At 43.2% G+C, this 22,714-nt stretch overlaps 1 protein-coding gene across 1 annotated transcript in view; it reads left to right on the top strand.

The window, feature by feature from the left end:
* The first annotated feature begins 6,048 nt into the window (after positions 1 to 6,048).
* The window catches only part of mafa (v-maf avian musculoaponeurotic fibrosarcoma oncogene homolog a (paralog a)), a 120,843-nt gene continuing 104,177 nt past the window's right edge, over positions 6,049 to 22,714 (top strand). Inside the window, exons 1-2 of the mRNA XM_021607498.2 lie at positions 6,049 to 7,450; positions 21,340 to 21,410. Coding sequence (XP_021463173.1) covers positions 6,483 to 7,450; positions 21,340 to 21,367 — 996 coding nt within the window. The 5' untranslated portion in view covers positions 6,049 to 6,482 and the 3' untranslated portion in view covers positions 21,368 to 21,410. The remainder of the gene's footprint in view (positions 7,451 to 21,339; positions 21,411 to 22,714) is intronic.

The raw sequence follows: 22,714 nt of genomic DNA, 5'->3' as shown, positions 1-22,714 counted from the left end.
CATCCATGTATTGATTACCGGAGTCTCAATGATGTTACGATCGAAAATTGGTACCCTCTACCACTCCTCTCCTCGGCTTTCAAACTTCTCCAGGGGGCTACCATCTTTTCCAAACTGGACCTTCGGAATGCCTACCACCTTGTTAGGATACGCGAAGGAGACAAGTGGACGACAGTGTCCACTGGCAGTGTTGAAAGCTATGAGTACCTGGTCATGTTGTTTGGACTCACCAACGCACCCACTGTCTTCCAGGCCCTGGTCAATGATGTGCTCCGGGACATATTGAATCGTTTTGTTTTTGTCTACCTCGACGACATCCTGGTTTTCTCTCATTCTGCCCAGGAACACATTCTCCATGTTCGACAGGTCCTTCAGCGCCTCCTGGAAAATCAGTTGTTTGTAAAAGCTGAGAAGTGCGAGTTCCATCGCTCCACTCTCTCCTTTCTGGGATACATCATCACTGAAGGGAATGTTCAGATGGATCTGGAAAAGGTGAGAGCAATGGTGGATTGTCCCCAGCCCATGTCCAGCAGCGGACAAGGCTTTTGGGGATCTAAAGCAGCGATTCACTACTGCCCCCATCCTCATCCATCCGGACCCAACTCGCCAGTTTGTGGTTGAGGTCGATGCTTCCGAGGTGGGGCAGGGGTTTTTCACCGACCATACTGCCTGCCCTGCCCTGACCTCGAGTCTGCCTGCCACTCAGTACCTCCTGGACTTTGACCTTGTTATGATATTTTGCCTGTCCACCACCATTCTTTTGCCTGCCCCTTGGATTATAATAAATATCAGAGACTCGAACCATCTGCCTCCCGTGTCTGCATCTGGGTCTCACCCTGTGCCCTTATAGAAGCAGTATTATAACACGTTTTGTGTAATCACTCTTTCACAATCAGTCTCATAATTTCTTTTTGACTTTCATGCTGTTTACAATTGAATCTCTATGAAAATGTCTTGCTGATAAGTTCTTGCCCACTATTAGTGACAATGACTATGTCAAAGACCTGAAGCAGCATACTGGCACTGTCTACGGTCTTCGTCTTTCAACATGAATGCATTATGCATCCTATCAATAACCATTTCACTAACTTAATATTGTATGCATTTCAGTAAGATATTAAGAACATTTGAATCCCTCTTTATCTCCCCTTTTCTCTCTGCTGTTGTTGTGGTCAGATAGTGTTAGTGTTTGCTAGCCACATCCTAAAGACCAAGCTTCTTTTCTCTGAATACCTCCTGTGTATCGCTGTGCCTCCTGACTACCCTCTCTGTCCCTCTCTGTCTCACGTCGTCTCCCTCTGTCCCTCTATGTCCCATTCTGTCAGAGGTCTAAAGTACTTAAGTCCAAATACTTTAAAGTACAACTTAAGTAGTTTTTGGGGTATCTGTACTTTACCGTCCATTGATAAAGTGAACATGTAAGATCCACCACAGGCTTCATACCTCGGACTATTTGGAGGGAAGCTTTGTCTCCGCTTTTGACACGGCGTTGTCAAATAGTCGTTTCATGCCTGTGACAAAAGCCTATAATCATAGTCCCTGTCTCTCTCCAACTCCAAGACTATGATATCATCCCTATGACTGACTATTTTTAGCTTCCCGGGTACACACAGTGTAATGATATGCCAAATAACTCATGTCCCAGCCGCCAATCTATGTGAAAGAGGACAGTGCCAATCAGTCAACTTAGGTTCCAAACTTCAGGTAAGATTTCCTCTTTCATTTCTCCTTCACATAACTGTTTTATATGTGGCTGAGAAAGAAAAGCAGGCAAATGTTTTCTACAATTTGTAAAACCAACAAACACGCACACACACACGCACACACACACACACACACACACACACACACACACACACACACACACAGAGAGAGAGAGAGACACACACAAAGCCAGCCAGACAGACAGAAAGACAACACTACATAAAACTGCCTGAATGAAAAAGTGAAAAACTAATACCTTCTGTTTTCAAAATCAGTTAGTGGACAACAATCTACAGAGCTAAAACCACACAAGTTTCCATGTCTCTCCTTGTCTGGATCTATGCCTGTACAGTATATACAGGGCTGTGGTGTTATCTGGTTTTATCTCCACTTGAAATAACTCGTTTTGAATCTTTTCAAGAGATTGATTAGATATCAACACCTTTGTCTTGGCTTGCCTTGAGTACACACTACCTTGGACCAACTAACAAAAGCTGCATGGTAACCTTTGTTAATGTGAAATAAAAATGAACTTATATGTGTGTTAGCGATAACAACATTATCAAATGACAGGGGAATAAGTCCTACTGCAGAAGGTATCTGGGGCATTGCTATATGAAATCCATACTGTCACCTATTTTAGACTTGTAATGATTCCTATGAAAACATACACAAGCTCTGTTCATCTTGAACGATCTGTAGGTATCAGCATCATCCCAGCTGAATGACGAATCAAAAGCCATTGACATGAGTCGTCATAGTGATTATGAGTTAGACAGGTACAGTATGACAGCTAACAGGGGGATTTTCTATTGACCATGATCCCAGAGATATCAGGGCAAGGGGATTTAATCTCACCTTTGACCCCTTGACTCATGACTCAGCAAAGTTCAGATAGTAACATTCTAAACACGCATTGATCCACATCCCACAGTGACATAGCAACAGGATGAGTCCTAGGCTATCTCTACTTGACTAATTCCTATCTCCACTATTTGACTTCACTGTATTGCCAAAGTCTGTGTGATAGGGCCTTGTGTGTGATTGTGTTTGTAGATCATTGGTATTTCACTTGAGTAACACTGTGGTTTTGTGTTGTCATTGTCAGGTGACTAAATGTAATCAGGGATGGCGTTTCAATGACTTCAACTCATCAAACTGGTTATTGTGCAATGAGCTTTCTCATACATTGGAAGCACCCCCACACTGAGTTTAGACAAAGACTGCATTAGTGAATATGGTGAGGAGAGGGATAGAGAAAGAGAGAAAGAGAGAAAGAGAGAGCGAGAGAGAGCGAGAGAGAGCGAGAGAGAGAGCGAGAGAGAGAGAGAGAGACAGAGGACAAGGGGGTGTGTGATGAGGGTAACACAAAGGAAGCTCTAAAAAAAGTACCCAAGTACATACCTTTATAGAAAATGACCCAAGTAAAAGTGAAAGTCACCCTGTAAAATAATACTTGTGTAAAAGTCTACAAGTATTTGGTTGTATATATACTTAAGTATCAAAAGTAAATGTAATTGCAAAAATATACTTTAGTATAAAAGGTAAATGTATAAAAAAAAAAAAGTCACATTTTTTAAATTAAGCCAAACAAACGGTACATTTTTCTTGTTATTTTAAATTATGGATAGCCAGAGGAACAGTCTAACACTCAGACATAATTTCCAAACAAAGCATTTGTGTTTAGTGAGTCCGCCAGATCAGAGGGAAGCGTTGAACTCGCTGAACGGTTATAACAACATCAGACTGATTGGCACTGTCCTCTTTCACATAGATTGGCGGCTGGGACGTGAGTTATTTGGCATATCATTACACTGTGTGCACCCGGGATGCTAAAAATACTCAGTCATAGGGATGAGATCATAGTCTTGGAGTTGGAGAGAGACAGGGACTATGATTATAGGCTTTTTGTCATAGGCATGAAAAGGCTATTTGTCAACGCCGTGTCAAAAGCGGAGAAAAAGCTTCCCTCCAAATAGTCCGAGGTATGAAGCCTGTGGTGGATCTTACATGATCACTTTATCTATGGACGGTGTTATTATACATGATTTACCGGCACGTGTAATTAAATATTGTATCATTGCCATATTTCGCGAAATTTCCTAAAACCAGACTTTTGACCTATAATTTAGTGTGTGCTACTAATGTAGGCGAGTGGGGCTACACTTGCAGACTAAATGCAAAATACATACACCTAGACTTTAGGGTAGCAAATCTCCATAGTTGATGTTAGGTGCTGTGAGTTACTCTATACGTTTAGCCTACTTTACAGGCTTGCATTTGTTGGTTGGCCTATGAGTAGCCCAAACTGTATAGGTAAACATACAACAAACCTGGCAGTGGCCTTAGTAACCAGGCTGTGTTTTAGGCCGGGAAACTGGTCAAACAATTTGGTTGGTGAAAACGAAGTCCCTCCTATTGCTGTCAAACAGCCAATGTTATGCTGCGTTCATAACCAAATGGGAAGGTGGTAACTACAATGGTCAAGTCGTAAATATGAGTCAGGTGCATTCAGGTTTTGATGGGACACACCATCAAACACGGAGGACATTAGGCTTGAGATTGTTTTGCTATGTTTTTCACATGACGACAGAGAGGTGCAAGTGGGAAACTCAGAGCACGCGGATGATAGGCCTACACGATTTTGGCTCTAGTAATTTCCAGTTGGATGGGGTTGAAAGGGATTTTCCCCAGTCGTATGCTGGTATTTACTAAATTACAAGAAATTATGAACGAAGCATTATATCACTGATTAGACTGAGTAAATGAGGGTAAGTAGAAGGTGCGCATTGTTAAAATAGTTCTAGGGTGGTAATTTGGCTGCATAGTGTCGTATAAAACTACATGATTAAACTGGCGTGCGCGGCTAAAGTTCGTCTGTGCAATAGACTTCAACAATTGAGTTGCTCATGACACGCAGTCCATTAATACCAGAGGAAATGTCTGACCTCTGAACGTCGAGATAAAGTGCAATGTACAAGAGAGTGGTTTAATGTATGACTTTGGAGCAGGGCCCGGCGGAATCAGTGCTTTAGATAAAGTTTTTTTTTTAAATATATATAGCACTGTAGTGCACGTAGGAAAATCTCCTCCTGGTTGGAACGCATTGTTCATTACTGAATGACTCCCATGTAACCACTGCTTAATAGCAGCCTATATGAGGGGATTATGATTTGATAGGGCCACGTAGGAAGTACATGTTTACTTGTCTTATGTAACGAATGTTCTACACAATCTAGTGTATACAGCTGATGGGAGTGGGGAATGTTGTAGCCTATATTTTCTCCCCAAAAAGAACTTGCAATTGACACGTGATTCATGCGGGATATGCCACCATTCACCATTCACTCCTTTGGCTATTTCCCTGCCAATGTTTCCATACTGTCGTTCTCAAACAAATGTACCATATCTTATACCATACCTTATACCATACCTTATACATACATTGAAGTATTATTCTTTCCAATAAATAGTCTCTTGCGAAACTGTCTAATTTTGCTTCTGCTGTGAATGATTCTTTCAGATGAAGCAGTTTATTTAGGAGAACGGTGCTTCAATGTCCCCAAAAGGTGGCACTGTTGAGTTTTACAACGGCAGATGTACGTCTGCTCTCCACAAATCCTTTGTAATTTTATTTCATAGAACTTCAGCACAGAATCGTATGTATTCCTGTATTCTGTAACATATCAATACTGTATGAGCCAACGCTGTTGTTCATGTCACTAAGATGATTGTAATGCATGCTTATGCATTTTGGTTAGGCTACTGGTAAATTTGACCACTTCGAATTTCAAGTAACACGAACTGTGAAAACGTGTGCATAACCATCCCCCAATATTTGCACATCATAAATCATGAATACTATGTTTTGATACTTTGAAACTAATATAAATCCTACAACCATACAAAAGCGTTATTACGCATTTATTTCATGACAACAACTAATAATGTATATTATTGCTTCAATAACTTCATACCTTGCATATTGCAATTTACATTTGATTATTAAAATGTTACCATTGCCACTTGCAATAACACTAAATCGAACCATAATGTGCACACAGCCTACTGTCCTTTCCCCACCATGAGCGCAGTGAGATAATTGAATGGTTATGTTTTGTCCAAATGGTAGAATAAATGGCCATTAAAATAATATAAATGGAGAGGCGAAAGAGTTAAGAGGTTGAGTTGCAGCTGACAGTCAGCTGATAGCCTTTGACAGTTGAGAAAAGTTTTGTTTCTGTACTAATATGTTAATTAGCCCATAGATTGTGCGAGCCCATTGGCTCTTCGTCCGAGTCAATTTCCCATTTCCAACCTGACGTCAGGGCGGCTATAAAACTCTGCAATGCTTTTAAACTCATCTGCTGTGTGATCCTTCTAAAAAATCGCCTACAAGTCAGAGGCATTTTACGTGCGAGGCTACATTTACCCCTCTCCTTCGACATTTCACCCTCTCCGCTTTACGCAATGTAGGCCTATCCATGAAGAAACAGTAATGTGTTAAATGTTAAAAATACAAATTCGCCGAATTTCTCATGCTGAAAGAGGACTCCGCAACTCGCCTGCACGGCTCTGGTGCGTCTGTGCAATAGACTCTGAAAAGAAAACTATTAATTTACAGTTGGGAACACGTCGCTGCAAAAAGGACATTGAAAACCTATTTTTTCACTTTAAGACAAATACGCTTAAAAAGCAAACTGGCTCACGTTCTTCCAAACCAACCCAGTTTGACAGCTGCTCTTCACCCCCTTTGGAGGACTGTCGGTAGCAAGAGGATGGCATCAGAACTGGCAATGAGCAACTCCGACCTGCCCACCAGTCCCCTGGCCATGGAATATGTTAATGACTTCGATCTGATGAAGTTTGAAGTGAAAAAGGAGCCGGTGGAGCCCGATCGCAACATCAGCCAGTGCAGCCGCCTTATCGCCGGGGGATCCTTGTCTTCCACCCCGATGAGCACGCCTTGCAGCTCGGTGCCCCCTTCTCCAAGCTTCTCGTCGCCCAGTCCGGGGTCGGGGAGCGAACAGAAGGCACACTTGGAGGATTTCTACTGGATGTCCGGTTATCAACCGCAGTTGAATCCGGAGGCGCTGGGCTTCAGCCCCGAAGACGCAGTTGAGGCGCTGATCAACAGCAGTCACCAGCTCCAGTCCTTCGATGGCTATGCTAGAGGGCAGCAGTTTGCCGGCGGAGCCGGAGGAGGAGGCACCATGGGTGGGGAAGAGATGGGCTCTGCCGCGGCGGTGGTGTCCGCAGTTATCGCCGCCGCAGCAGCCCAGAACGGGGGGCCCCACCACCACCATCACCACCACAACGGCGGCCACCATCACCAATCACCTGGGGTCTCGTCCAACGGCAGCTCCGGAGGAAACCACCCACACATGGGACATTTGGACGACCGGTTTTCGGACGACCAGCTGGTGGGCATGTCGGTGCGGGAGCTCAACCGGCAGCTACGGGGAGTCAGCAAGGAAGAAGTTATCCGGCTGAAACAGAAGAGGAGGACCCTAAAGAACAGAGGCTATGCGCAGTCCTGCCGCTACAAGCGGGTGCAGCAACGGCACGTCCTGGAGGGCGAGAAGACGCAGCTCGTCCAGCAAGTCGACCACCTCAAGGCGGAGATCTCCAGGCTGGCCCGGGAGAGGGACGCATACAAAGAAAAATATGAGAAGCTCATCAGCAACGGCTTCAGAGAAAATGGATCCAGCAGTGACAACAACCCTTCCTCCCCGGAGTTTTTCATGTGAGTCTCGACATTATCATGAACACTGAGTTTGTCAGTTCCCTCATTAAAAAGTTTTCATTGTGATTTTTTTTGTAATGGGGCTTACTAGACCAAGAAAACTAATTTGCAAACATTTTTTTCGGTTTTAATTTTTTTGACAACAGTCTGTCAAATAACGGTTTTGAGTTTTGAGGCTTGCAATAGAAATATGGAACTTTGTCATAATTGCCCTTCATTTTGGAGTAGAAACTGAAACCTGCCATCATCTTTTTTTTGCTACCATTCTTATTATTTGTTGCATATTTTTGTCAAGCTCTTTTTCATCATTGTTCATTTGATTTGCAGTGTTTTGAATATGAACTATCATTTATTATTTGTTAACTTTACAATGTTGCTGTATACTATGTGTGCATGCAAGCACTAAGTATACCCCTTGGAAGTTCATCGACTTGCCTTTTTTCACCTTTCGACTTTAAAATCCGTGTACAAATACCGGTCAAAAACTGCATCCATCTACAGTAAGAAGACGTTTTTGGCCTTTTTTCCTTTCTGTTTTTGTTCTGCCAAACTCGGAGGACTGCGAGCCTGCCATTATACCCCACCTCATCTCATGCGTTATGCTTGCTATTTTGTGTTAAGCAACAAACAGACTATATTACTCATAAGAAACAATATCCATTATTTTAAAATAGATATGTTATTGAACTGGCCTGCATGCTGGACATGTACGGGTTTTCTTTTCTTTTTGTGCTTGAAAATGTACTTTTATCGGATGACTCCAGCATGGCATTCATACTTGTTTTATGACCTGATCACTTTTTTGGGACAGCAACAAAAAAGTGACAAGGACTCTCCACCCCCCTTCCCGTGTAAGTGCATTTCAACTGTGTTGAATGATACGACTAAGCGCCCATTTCTATACAGTATGACGCATTCCTGATGGAAGATGGTCGGCGGTATCCATGTAGCGAGGGAGCAAAAAGGACCTCAACTATTCTAAAATGAATTATCTATCCCTATATGGGACTAAACTGTATGTTGCTTAAAAGCAGTTTGTGTATTTAAAAATAAAATAAAAACATCCCTGTGCGTTTAACAACTCTGGAAGGCTATGGATTATAATTGAAGTATATGTAGACCTACATACTTTGTAAATCTAAAAGAAAATATGGATGTGCTACAAGTTGACATTTAAAGAAGAATGTGATGTAGATTGTTAGGATCATTTAGCTGTAGGTTTCATAAAGTCATAAAGTCCTGTGCACTAAATTGTTTTCCTGTCATTGGGTAGGAGAGGTTGGGGCGGCTCCAATTTATACAATTGAACAGTATTGTTTCCATGCATAAGCAGTGCTTTTTGCAGCATGTTCTTGCAGTCTAAGCAGTAGTTTGACAGCTGTATTTTAAACCAAAGTATTAAATAAGGAGAAACTTCAGCCCTAAGTCAGCGTGAACCCTGCATTTTGATAATGCATTTTGGACTGAATTGCACTAAAATGTAGTCTGCAATATATCACAGAATGGTTACTAGATTAAGCTAATTCAAAAACGCAGATAGATCATTTTTGGCATTGCTGGATAACTTAATTTTAATAGTTTGTTGTCAATCAGTATTAGATTATTTTTTGGCTCAAACAAACTCATTATTTCCAAGGCAATAATATTATTATAATCAATAATGTCTGGACATTGTTAAATAGACAGGGATTGACACCCTGCTTGTACAAAATGGGGAGATACCATTCATCAATAAATCTTTAAGACATATGTTAATTAAACTTTCCTCTTATATATTTTGCTGTGCAAAATTATTTCCCTCACTAACCATATTATGTGATGTTCATATGTGCTCATTTTTTCTCAATTTCTTACAATTAAATGAAATGCAATAAATGTATGTAATCGGCCTTTCATTAAGCTTCTCCGTTTTCTCTTGACAGAGACCTGCAGAGATAATGATGGAATGTGAATTTCACAAACAAATCCAGAGTAGTTCATGCTAATGGGAATAGACACAAGGAGTTACATTTGGGGAATTGACTTAAAGTACGCTATATATGAATTGCTATCCATCCGTTTTCGTCAAATTTTCCTGAAGTTGTTCTAGTCTGTGGGATTTGTCTTCATCTGTGCAGATGGAAGGAGGCATGACGCATGCCAGATAATCACATCAGTAACAATTTGTTTGGCTAGGTAGCAACCCTGTCTAATATGAGCCTCATTCAAAACCTCAAACAACATCTTAAATGTGGAACACAATTTAACTTTGAAAATACATAGATGTTGTATTTTTGTTAGAGATAAAAATCAATTTGGAAGTGATGCACCTTAACATTTCTGTGAGCATCTTTACAGGTCAGTAGTAATAGTATTACTACAAAGTTATTCATGTTTTATTTAAAAAATAAAGAAAGGTGTACGATAGAGAGTCTCATTACTAATTAGACTTTGTTTCACTGTTCTATATTTATTTGAACTAAATACCATTTCACATTAAAAATAATCCCTCATATCGAATAAACAAAATGAAAATTATAGTTGAGGTAAGAGTCAACGTTATCTGCCATGGATCAAGCCTCCTGGGTATGTATTTACATTCCATAATTATTTTCAATATCAATCTATCATTCATGTCATTGATGTAAAGCTTAGTACAATGCCAGTAGCATATGTGTGTGCATTGTACATTATGATTACACATTTTATTAAAACTGAAGTCATGCATTTCATCCTCGATTTGAATGATTCATAACAAAAAGGTGAGCTTACTTTTTGTTGTGCTTTCATGCAAAACTATATTATTTGCACATTTATGATTTTGGGAACATCTGGACTTGTTGTAGTTCCACATGTTAGTAGGGCAATGGAAGTATGTCCTTGCATTCGTGTGTGTTTGTCTGTGTCTGTGTGTGGGTGCACACGTCTATGTCTATATACCAAATATGTGCTTGTGTGTGACTATTTTTGTGAGACTATACTCGTATGTTCCTGTGTTTCTATAGATATCTATGTGTGTGTGACATTCCATGTGTGTGTGTTTGTGTGTATTCTGCAACAGCCCAATCCCTATGTACCCCTTTTCACCGTTCTTTCCTCCCTGTCCTCCTCCCCCCTTGCATTTGGCCTAAAACAGAGAACAGACCATGCTCCGAAAGACAGGGGTACACCCAGCAGGTGAAGCGGACTCTGTCGTGCATGTGAGGGGGTGTAGGAGACGGTGCCAGGGCGATGCATAATGAGTCACCGGGGTAGGCGTGGGCAGATGAGGCACAGTAGCGCTTCTCCCAACCCGCTGTTGGTTTGGCGTTTACCTTATGACCTTTGAGACCTCTTCTGAGGATGGATCTTAATCTTAGTGTCCCCGAGGGGACAGTAACTGAAGATCCCTCTCAATGTCTTTGTCATATCAAACTGTCAAAGAGACTTGTGTAGGAGAATGGAGGGCATTTTGTTTTAGTGTTCTACAACAATTGGTTAATGAGAACAGAGATGTGACAGTGTGAACAAGACAGCATTTTAGGGATTAAATTCAATCTCACTCTCTTTCCTTTTCATTTTTAGCAGCACACCAATGCAGCAGTATGCACATTAAGGTGTGAATGGAAGGTTTTGCATGTGTATGTGCGAGTGTGTACATGCATGTATACTCTGAACATGGATGAGCGGGGGTGTGGTCATCTTAACATAATGTTTAAATCACCTTTATAGTGGTTGGTGTCTCTTTTAAGGGACAGTTAGAAATGTAATCGGGTGGGAGGTTACTGGGGTGGGAGGTTACTGGGCTGGGAGGTTACTGGGGTAGGAGGTTACTGGGGTGGGAGGTTACTGGGGTGGGGGTTACTGGGGTGGGAGGTTGCTGGGGTGGGAGGTTACTGGGGTGGGAGGTTACTGTGGTGGGAGGTTACTGGGCTGGGAGGTTACTGGGGTGGGAGATTACTGGGGCGGGAGGTTACTGGGGCGGGAGGTTACTGGGGTGGGAGGTTACTGGGGTGGGAGGTTACTGGGGCGGGAGGTTACTGGGGCGGGAGGTTACTGGGGCGGGAGGTTACTGGGGTGGGAGGTTACTGGGGCGGGAGGTTACTGGGGTGGGAGGTTACTGGGGTGGGAGGTTACTTGGGCGGGAGGTTACTGGGGTAGGAGGTTACTGGGGTGGGAGGTTACTGGGGTAGGAGGTTACTGGGGTGGAAGGTTACTGGGGTAGGAGGTTACTGGGGTGGGAGGTTACTGGGGCGGGAGGTTACTGGGGTAGGAGGTTACTGGGGTGGAAGGTTACTGTGGTGGGAGGTTACTGGGGTGGGAGGTTACTGGGGTGGGAGGTAACTGGGGTGGGAGGTTACTAGGGTAGGAGTGTTGTGTGATTTTTTTTATTGGGCACAGGGGAGGTAGTGCATTTTTTCTGTGGTTTACATTCCCCATTTTGCAGGTTTTACTATATGTTTTTTCCCATATAGCCACATTTCCTCATCTTCTTGCATGTGCCCCCCACTATGTAAAGGTGTTTTGGTACTTCCCTTATGCACTACGCTTTTCTGCATGCTTATTATACAGTCAACGCTATCCCGCCCTCTATCCATAGGGGCAATAGTGGTAGGTGGATCGTTTGTCCAGATCTGCAATAGGTTAACTAGCAATCATACCACACATCAAGTCATTGAAATCTGCACCAATTTTCTACAGAAATCCACAAGAACATAGAGGAATAACTGATAGGCAGCGGAGAGGCCAGGTGCATCATTGCGCATGAAAGAACAGTAAAGCCATGAGACACGCAGTAAAAAAAATCCCCTATTTATCTTGTTTAGGCCATACAGATTTAATTGACTATATAACAGACACCTCTCTTCACATTTCTCAGAATATATATATATCTTTTTGTGATTCATTTAATTCATATGAAACTATTATTTTTAAATCATTCTTTTTGACTGTGGTAATTGTGGTTTGGTTAAATTGCGGTGAATCGAATCATGGGAATCAAGATAATCATTTGTGAATCGCAAACAATGAAAGGAAAAAACTTAGCTGTAACGTTCCTTTGGAATTGTGTTGCTGCAAAACCCATTTTGTAGATGATTTAAGTTGATTTGGATATTCAATTTTCGGGCATTGCAACTCAATAGATGTTATTAGTCATCCTGAAGTTAACACTTCTAAAAGTAAGAGAGATACTGAGTGTACAAAACATTAGGAACACCTGCTCTTTCCATGACATAGACTGACCAGGTGAACCGGGGTGAAAACTAGGATTCCTTATTGATGTCATCTGTTAAATCCACTTCAATCAATGTAGATGAAAGGGAGGAGAAAAGTTAAAGAAGGATTTGAAAGCCTTGAGACAATTGAGACATGGATTGTGTATGTGTGCCATTCAGAGGGTAGTAGGAGACAGGCGCACCGGTTTGACTGTGTCAAGAACTGCAACCCTGCTGGGTTTTTCACGCTCAACAGTTTCCCGTGTGTATCAAGAATGGTCCACCACCCAAAGGACTTCCAGCCAATTTGACACAACTTATTTTTTCAAAAACTTTTCCAATTAAATGCTGAATGCAAAGTAGGCCTACCTCGCAGAATGATATCATGAATATTTGTATCAATCAGGTGCACATTTGTTTTGTATGCTCTGCCATCTCATGTGCAGTACAGAAACCTGACAGGAACACTGCTAGCCTAACATAAATGTACTGTGACTAAAATCTTTCTGGGACATGCTTTCAATGGTGCTTTCAATGGTGCTTTCCAACACCTGACATCAATATAACCCTGGTTCCTGTGATTGTCATTCCAAAACCATTATCACAATCCTATATGAGCTGTGATGAGAGTGGCAGGTAGCCTCGCGGTTAAGAGCGTTGGGCCAGTAACTGAAAGGTTGCTGGTTCAAATCTCAAGGTGACTAGGTGAAACATCTGTTGATGTGCCCTTGAGCAAGGCACTTAACCCTAATTGCTCCTGTAAGTTGCTCGGGATAAGAGGGACTGCTAAATGACTCAAATGTAATGATACTATTCCTACCAAGTGAGTGAACCCTATTGGCACGATGCATCGGGTGTTCATGCCAGTGACCTGGTTTCGCTTCCTTGTCCTGCCGTTTGGCACACTGGTCTCAGAAGTGGGATGGTGGCTGTGCAGCCAACGGCTCAGACGTGCTAGGGGGTTGAGTAGTCGAAGCACAGGGACGTGCCATCAAGTACAGAGGGGGCAGTGAAGAAAACCTTGCTATATGAGCCACGATACAATTCCCAGCATGTGGGTTAAACCCTACTGGCACGATGCGTAGGGTGTTTGTCTTTCACGCCAGTGACCCGAGTTGTATTCCCTGCCCCACCGTTCGCTACAATACTAAAAGGCTGAAATCTCTTGGTGAGGTCCCTAGGTGTCGTACAAAGGTTGTTTGTTATTATTTCAAGGGGTACAACATTAATTAGATTTTTTTTTATTAGGATTTTCTTTTTAAATGCTGCCTTGCCTCACTTTATAAATAAATAGATATGTTATACAGTTAATTACTTGTGTATGGCCTTAGGGACAATATAATTATTCTACCTAGACCAGCTTACAACACCACAATGCAATTCATATTTGCATTATTGTTTTCAAGTGAGTACAATTCTACGCTAGGCTGTAAACTGCAGTGAAAATGTAATTTAAATTATGCCGCCAAAGCCCTGTGATTTGAACGTTTCATTCCTTTTGGATCAGTTGTGTGTCTCGACAGATGATAAGGTCTAGAAAGGCACAGTACAGGACAGTCTGGCTGGATTTTTACTTCTGATACCGATGCGCTGTCTGTTGCCGATCACCATTCTCCCAAGTCGTTCTATATAGTGTAACGATATAGACCTATGCTCCCAGCAGGCCCAGTTATTCAGCAAAGCTCAACACACGTTCAGCCTATTTTCCGAACCAAGCGGCTATTCCTTGACCTGCAACCTAACGTGTCAATGTAGCATAAATATTTGTTATTTCACTTTTAAAATGTATTACCTTTTATGGATGGCATAACACAACCAGTCACAATCTGATTAGGCTACTTCAAAAGTCTCTTGTAGGCTACCTGCGCACGTTCATCCACTCCGATCTAATATAATACCAGCCAAGCCAAGCCATGATGAAGCGCTCAAAGTCGGTACTAGGTATGTAATTATGAATTGTTCATGGGTTGTGTGTGGTGCATTGGCACAGAAACTTGTTAGTGAAAAATTGTTGCATATATTTAGAATAATTATAAATATACCATCAAAATGTTGAATATCTGATTTCCCCCTAGCTGATCATTGTCTGCAGCCGGCTCTGATCATAGTGCAATGAAACAGGCAAGGAGCGAGAGCTCATCCGTGATGGTCAGAGAAACCTCAACCTTCTGGCCTATTGCCCTGCATGGCATTGACTGTGCCACAGTACCATGCTGAAGTGGGCAAGTCGACATCAACATTTATCAACACAGGATTGCTACAGTTATTGTTATTTGTGGTGGTAATCATTGTTTTAGAGATCATTTTATGAGGGGGGCGGGGGTGCATTTTTTTTTTTTTTTTTACAGTACTAGGGGATGGTTATGTGAAAATATTGTTCATGTTGGGGAGGGGGGTGCATATTTATTTATGACACCTCCAGTTTATATTCATGATCTTCTCACATTGATGAAACAGTTTGCATTGTATCTCCTCATAGTATCTGTTAAAACTAAGCAGGTGCCGTTTTATCACTGTTAAACGCATACAAATGAGTTACTTGAAATTAAACTAACAGAATCATTGCATTTTTTCATTGATAGTAAAACGGAAGCATCCACCGTGACATACATGAATGTTCGCTGCAGGACCAGGCAGGCTTGCGAGGCTCTACCCTTAACAAGCTTCTTCAATAATTCACCCAAATAACCTCCAATGTGCAAGTGATGATGTGTTGCCCTATTACACAGACGAAGAGCCTCTTTAATTCCTTCACTCCGATGGTTATGTGTGAGGAGGAGGGTGTGTGTGAGGAGGAGGGTGTGTGCTGCTTCTGCTGTGGTGGCTGTTGTGCCCAGAGCGAGGGCCGAGAGGGGGGCGATGGAGGGGTAGAGAGAGGGGGGGACTGAGACAATAGTTGGAGCTGGGGCTGAATTAAATGATTTTGCTGATGATTAATAGCGGAGCGGGCCAGCGGCTCCTGCGATGTAGAGATGATAAATTGTGAGTGCGGCTCTCTGCAGCTGTGCCAGGCCTGTGTCTTAGCATGCACACACCACGCAATTTACAGCCAAGCCCCTCTCCTGCTTACTTAGGACAAACTACTCAATTTATCTAATTACATACGTGTTTGATCCCCGGCCATGGAGATGCCATGTATTGATATATTTAATATTAGCCACACAAAACAACCAACAATTATTTGCATCATTTTGGGAGGATATTAATTGGCTTTTTGCATCTGTTATTCTGTTTACTGTATTTGAACATTGACTTCTTAATATTTGTCTCGTTATCTTGGCAGATTGTTGCTTTGTGTATAAGGAGCCTAATTCCTATCATTTTGGGGGAGTGTTTGGAGCTGTATGTTGAGAATGACTCGACCCTGACTTTCTCTCTCTCTCTCTCTCTCTCTCTCCCTCTCTCTGTATCTCTCTCTCTCTGTGTGTGTGTGTGTGTGTATGTGTGTGTGGGTGTGTGTGTGTGTGTGTGTGAGAGAGAGAGGGACAGTCTTCACTGTGTCTTGCCAGATATCAATCAGTCCCCCTGCCCCCCCCCCCCCCCCCCCCCCCACACACACACACACACACACACACACACACACTCTCTCTATCTGTAATTGATTGTTCTGTTCGAATAGAATCAGATGTAGTGAGGATTAGTCCTCAGCTGTTGTTTTTTGGATCATGTGACGGCCATCATCCATAATTAATGATTGTAATCTTTGTTTTTATATTCTTTGATTTAACCACAATGTATTGAATCTGGGCACATTTGATTGAGGACTGACAGATAAGCGATAGATGCTGTTGCTAATTTCCCCTTGCTACAGTACATGGTTATCTGAGTGATGGTTCTATCTGCTCTCACAGAGGTGTTCATTTGGAGCGATGCAACGCGTTGATGCTTGCCGCCTACGGAGGTGGGAGGTGGACAGGGCAGGGTGTTCGCTCAGGGAGCAACAAGCCTATTGACAGATCCTAAAATAGGTAGGCAGGGGTCCCGACTCCTCCCGGGGCTAAAAAAGGGGCCCAGGAGAGGGGCTCAGGGGGGTTTGTGTGTGTGTTTGTGTGTGTGTGTGTGTGCGTGTGTGTGCGTGCGTTCGTGCGTGCGTGCGTGTGTGCACATTTGTCCATGCGTGTGTCTGTGTCCGTGTGTCAGGCTGTCTTTCACAGGATGTATGGAGGTCAAAAGTGAGAGCGCACAGGGCCATGCACAAAGTCATTAGAGTAATCCCTAACCCAGGGGAACACACTCATTTCCTCTTCTTAGAGAGACAGCTCCGTGTGTGAGATACACACAGCTAACGCTCTACATTATTACTGACTGAATAATATATACTGCCATCATAGCAGCCACTTAGCTCCAGACTGTATACGGAGAGCTCAACACTCACTGCAGTTTTACCGGTCTCCAAATGTGTGCTTGTGTGTTCCAAAGAGTTTAAGAGAGTTTTGCTACAGTTTGTCCAGTTAAGTCACATGTGTGTGTATGAGTAAGCACAGTATGTGTCTATGTGTCATTATCGGTGTGTTAATTAGAGAATCAGGGACTGGTGACAAACCTCTCCTCTGTCACAATATTCCCCCTCTGGGTATTAATGTAATAATTCCTAAATCACACTGATTCCTATATCAACAGGCTAATGATTTAAATGTAGAACACCTGTCTGTGTCTGTGTGTTAGAGAGGAGAGAAGATAGGGCTGAGACTGAGTGACATGCCCCTTGTTTGTCCTTTTTACCAAGATACATTAGTGTGTGTGTGTGTGTGTGTGTCTGTGTGTGTGTGTGTGTGTGTGTGTGTGTGTGTGTGTGTGTGTGTGTGTGTGTGTGTGTGTGTGTGTGTGTGTGTGTGTGTGTGTGTGTGTGTGTGCTTATGAGAGAGATAGATCTTGTAGTGTGTGTTTGTGTTGGTCTGCGCAGGCGTCATTACCTTTCACCTTTCTGAACGTCTTAGTTTATCTATGCCGTCTGTGTGTGTGAAGGTGCAGAGACAGGGTGCAAACACACACATACACACACACGGACAGACGGTAGAGTGAGGAGGGCAGACAGGAAACGTGGGGTTGGCGTGCTAACCTGGATTCTCTCTGGGCCAAACAGAGTCCAATGAATAATAGAACACACAGGTTTTGTTTATGCTTTATTTAGACAGCTTAAGACGACCTACCTTCTAACAGGTAAAGGCCATCAACTCTATCCTTGACAAGAACAACCCAGGAGGGTAGACCTAATTGTTTGAATAAAACAGATTCTCCAAATCCAAATCAGACTTTTTATTCAATAGCCATGACACAGTAAAAATTTGCTTTGTAAGCATTATTCATGTTGAGTCAAATAAAACATGTAGATTGTATTGAAAAATATTTGTTTTATCCCTTCACAGAGTGAAAGAGTGAATGGTGAGGCCTATCCCGTCCCTACTAACCTTCTTATAGGGCCTGCCCAGGTTGGTAGAGGACGCTGGGAGAAAACAGGAAACAGCAACATTACTCACCTCCTATCCTCTCTGAGAAGAAAAGCTTTCTCCCTCCTTCAGGGGGAAACGTGCATCAGGGATCAATTAAGATGCACTTATTTTACTGGGAAATATTCCTCTCATTTTATCCTCTTTGGGGCAGCAGAAAGTCGAAACTTTGTGCTTCAAATAGATATTTTAGAGGTAATAGGCATGTGACTCATTAAAGAGTTGTCCTTGAGAGTGGCTGGCTGCAGGTTATGTTGATAATGAAGTGTAGCCGTACTCTGAGGGGTCATTTTATATGTCTGCAAATGGAGCTAAAGCAAAGGGACTGGGACTTAAATGAATCCAACACCAGCTCCCTGAGGTCCGGTGGCACAGAGGATGGCAGGACAGAGACAGAAAGAGAGCGAGGGGGGGGGGGGGGGGGGCAGCGGACTTCTACTTTAAAATACTTTCTCTTTCTCTCCGAATGACATCTGCTTTTCATTCTTGAAAAAAACTCACTCAGAAAACATTTCTTAAACAATATATATATATATATTTTTTAATCAAAATAACTGAGGATATGAATGTGTTAGGCTACTCCAATTCCCCCAAACGTCTAAATAATCTAGACGTTTTTTGGGAAACACTTCAAGACAAAGTAGCCTAGCGACTCCTTATTCTCATGAGTTATTTCAATTCATTTTGGAGGCTGAATGTATGTATCTGTTTATATGCTCCTGTGTGAGTCAGAAGCATAAACAGATTATTGCCAAATATACTGTATATACTGTATATGAATTTAGGAAGTTATTATTAACTCTTCATTACCACCTGGTTCTAGAAGGTTGAGGGAATCATATTAACTAAATAAATAGCACTTCTAAATAGAAGGTCCTTGAACGTACCCATCCCCTTCTTCAGAGCAGTTAGGGGCTAGTTTGGGCTGCGTTCAGGCATAACGTATCTGCGTCTCTCTGATAAACGTTTACACGTGCAGTGATTTAGACGCGCTGACTTTATGTCCTGCTGTGCTCTCTACATCAGCAGACTGCGTCACCGCTGTTTTCCTGGAGTTTGTCAGAGCTCAGTAAAATTGAGTTATGTGGCATTTATTTGAAAACCCAATAATTTCAGATTTTCTCCACTGCAGTGTAGAGATGAAGTATTTCTTAGACTGTCATTTTTCCACCACTGTTCTGGGTGTGTGTGCAATTATTTTTATATAAAATGTTACCACTGCTTATTCAGATGTTTCAATTGTAGATGGTTGGTATAAAAGCCCCAAAATGTCAATAATTGTGAATAATAATTTTTACAGAATAAATACTGTGCATTTAGATTTTTTTTATCCTCTACGATACGGAGTGACACCGCTCAGACTTTTCACACTGATGAGACCCAACACACACTCACACACGCACACACACGCCACACCACCTCGCAGCAAGTCAAACGGACATTGATCTCTTAACCAAGCAAGGTGACCTCCACTCCTCCCAGAGCTTCCATCTCTCTTTCTCTCCTCTCTATTTCATACCCATGTCATTCCTACAAAGTCTGTCTGTCCGTCTCTGTTTCTGTCTTTCTGTCCAGATCCAGCCAGTGAGGGCTCAAAGTGATGCTAGTTGTTGGCCTAGCCCGTGAGGGCTCAGAATGATGCTAGATGTGGGCCCTGTCAGTGAGGGCTCAGAATGATGCTAGGTGTGGGCCCAGCCAGTGAGGGCTCAGAGTGATGCTAGGACCAGACCCAGCCAGTGAGGGCTCAAAGTAATGCTAGGTGTGGGCCCAGCCAGTGAGGGCTCAGAATGATGCTAGGTTTGGGCCCAGCCAGTGAGGGCTCAGAGTGATGCTAGGTCCAGACCCAGCCAGTGAGGGCTCAGAGTGATGCTAGGTGTGGGCCCAGCCAGTGAGGGCTCAGAGTGATGCTAGGTCCAGACCCAGCCAGTGAGGGCTCAGAGTGATGCTATGTCCAGACCCAGCCAGTGAGGGCTCAAAGTGATGCTAGGTGTGGGCCCAGCTAGTGAGGGCTCAGAGTGATGCTAGGTGTTGGCCCAGCCAGTGAGAGCTCAGAGTGATGCTAGGTGTGGGCCCAGCCAGTGAGGGCTCAAAGTGATGCTAGGTCCAGGCCCAGCCAGTGAGGACTCAGAGTGATGCTAGGTGTGGGCCCAGCCAGTGAGGGCTCAGAATTATGCTAGGTGTGGGCCCAGCCAGTGAGGGCTCAGAATGATGCTAGGTGTGGGCCCAGCCAGCGAGGGCTCAGAATGATGCTAGGTGTGGGCCCAGCCAGTAAGGGCTCAGAGTGATGCTAGGTGTGGGCCCAGCCAGTGAGGGCAGGGCTGTGGACCTCTCCAATGGTACCAGGAGCCACGTCACCATCATGAGCATAAGACAGTGTACTACTGTAAATGCCTGTGTATCTCACTTTCACATTCTCTCTCTCTCTCTGTGTGTGTGTGTGTGTGTGTGTGTGTGTGTGTGTGTGTGTGTGTGTGTGTGTGTGTGTGTGTGTGTGTGTGTGTGTGTGTGTGTGTGTGTGTGTGTGTGTGGGTGTCTGCATTAGTACACCATATGCTGTTGGGCATGTAGATACCCAGCTGAGTTGACTGAAAACTCACTGGCTGCGTATGTGACAATACCGGCAGAGTGTGTGTGTGTGTGTGTATACGTGACAATACCGGCAGAGTGTGTGTGTGTGTGTATACGTGACAATACCGGCAGAGTGTGTGTGTGTGTGTATACGTGACAATACCGGCAGAGTGTGTGTGTGTGTGTATACGTGACAATACCGGCAGAGTGTGTGTGTGTGTGTGTGTGTATACGTGACAATACCGGCAGAGTGTGTGTGTGTGTGTATACGTGTGCGTGTTGACATGCATGTATGTGCATGTGTTTGCAAATCAATGTGCAGTTAATATGATTTGTGATATTTCAATATTGATATTTAGGGTTAATAATGCGTCTTCCATTACTGTTCAATCTGGTTTTGATTTGGTCTTTCACTTCCCCCTCTGTCATAGACATTTCTCTGGGTATTTCTGTCATATCGGATGAATATGTTTAGATGCCTGGAGACTGGATACACAGAGTCTATTGGAGTGCAAATGTTCTTCCCTTTCCTACACATCAAATCTTGTCTACAGTAAGCTACCGTATGGATTGTACTGCGTAGCCGAGGTGAGAAAGCAACTTGTTCAGTGTGTGTATGTGTGTGTGTGTGTGTGTGTGTGTGTGTGTGTGTATTCATGGTGTGTGTTTTGACTGGGTCTTCTGCTATCTGCATTTTCAGGTCATCCAGAAAATTCCTCCATCTGTGAACGAGAGCCTCGCCCCTCCCTGCCCTTGGCCTTGATGTCTGAGGTAAAACACAACTCTCTTTCTCTCTCTCTCTTTCTCTTTCACTCGCTTTCTCTTACTCTCTCTTTCTCTTTCAGTAATGAAATGTAGTGAGTAGTGTTGAAAAATATTATTATTAATCATGTCATTATTATTACCATTATTATTATTAATATTAAATGTTTACACGTTTACAGTCGCTAAACCAGTGTTTTTAATGAATTAGTTTAATTTAATAAATTGTTTTTCCACTTTTCACTATCAACACATTTGAAACCTAATGCAATTGAACATGTCTTACACTGAGCGACCCAGTCTATACTGTATGTTACCCTAACATAATGTGTGGTTCTCTGAAGGGTCCATTACAGCTATGTAATAGTGTTTGTCATTCTTTATTCATGAATCTGACGCCGCCACCATGTTACCTCTACAACATGTCTCTCAATATATTTCTCCATCTCATCACTTTATGATGTTCATGGAGCAGTACTCCAGCATCCTGGAAACGTCTACCTGCCGGAACTATATACTTATCCCAGCTCCTGGGTTCGATGGCACTTTCTCTTATATTGAACCTGTAGCAACACCCAGAGTAGGGTTCATATACAAAAGGGATCCGACTAAAGAAAATGTCTGCAGGCGTCTGTAATCGATGCACAGAGATGAAGGGAAACTGAGGCCAATGTTTATCACAAAACCAATTGTTTCTGTAATGGCTTAGCTGATTGTGCCGCGCCGAAACGCATCGACTAATCTGTTAGGAGGGACGCTCCGTTCGTGACTCGTCAGCATGAAACTTGAGCTGCGCTGTCTATGTGGGTGCCCACGGTGACAGAGAAAACATGCTAGTGTGTGTGTGAGTGAAACAGTGTTTTAAGGAGTGTGTATTGACAATTTTATTGGGTGGTGTGTGCCATGTTTACATTCAGCTTTACTGATCATATACCGTTCCATCATAAAAGGAGTCACTAATAGCCCCTAAACCCTCCATTCCCCTATATGGTACACTATACATTACAACCCCCCTCATACCTCCAACCATCTCCCCAAAATGTCCATGTTCCCTCTGCAGGCAGCTGCTCCTCATGCCCCCCCCCCCCAGGCAGCTCCTCAACGGGAAATCCCTCTCATACCCCTGATCCCCAGTCTGTGTCCGGGGACCAGTGACTCTACTCAGCCCTCAGTCACTGGGCTTACCCTGTCAACAGGACCAGTAACAGTACACTGCCTGGTGCTCCCCTAACTGGAACTCTACTCAGACCGAGGGAGTGATTTGTTATGACTGAGTTACAGATGGTTAACACACTGCACAAGCAGAGAAAGAC

The sequence above is a fragment of the Oncorhynchus mykiss genome, chromosome 6, assembly GCF_013265735.2.
Source record: "Oncorhynchus mykiss isolate Arlee chromosome 6, USDA_OmykA_1.1, whole genome shotgun sequence".
Lineage (NCBI taxonomy): Eukaryota > Metazoa > Chordata > Actinopteri > Salmoniformes > Salmonidae > Oncorhynchus > Oncorhynchus mykiss.
The sequence above is the reverse complement of the archived record's forward strand: the minus strand, read 5'-3'. Positions and strand labels throughout refer to the sequence as shown.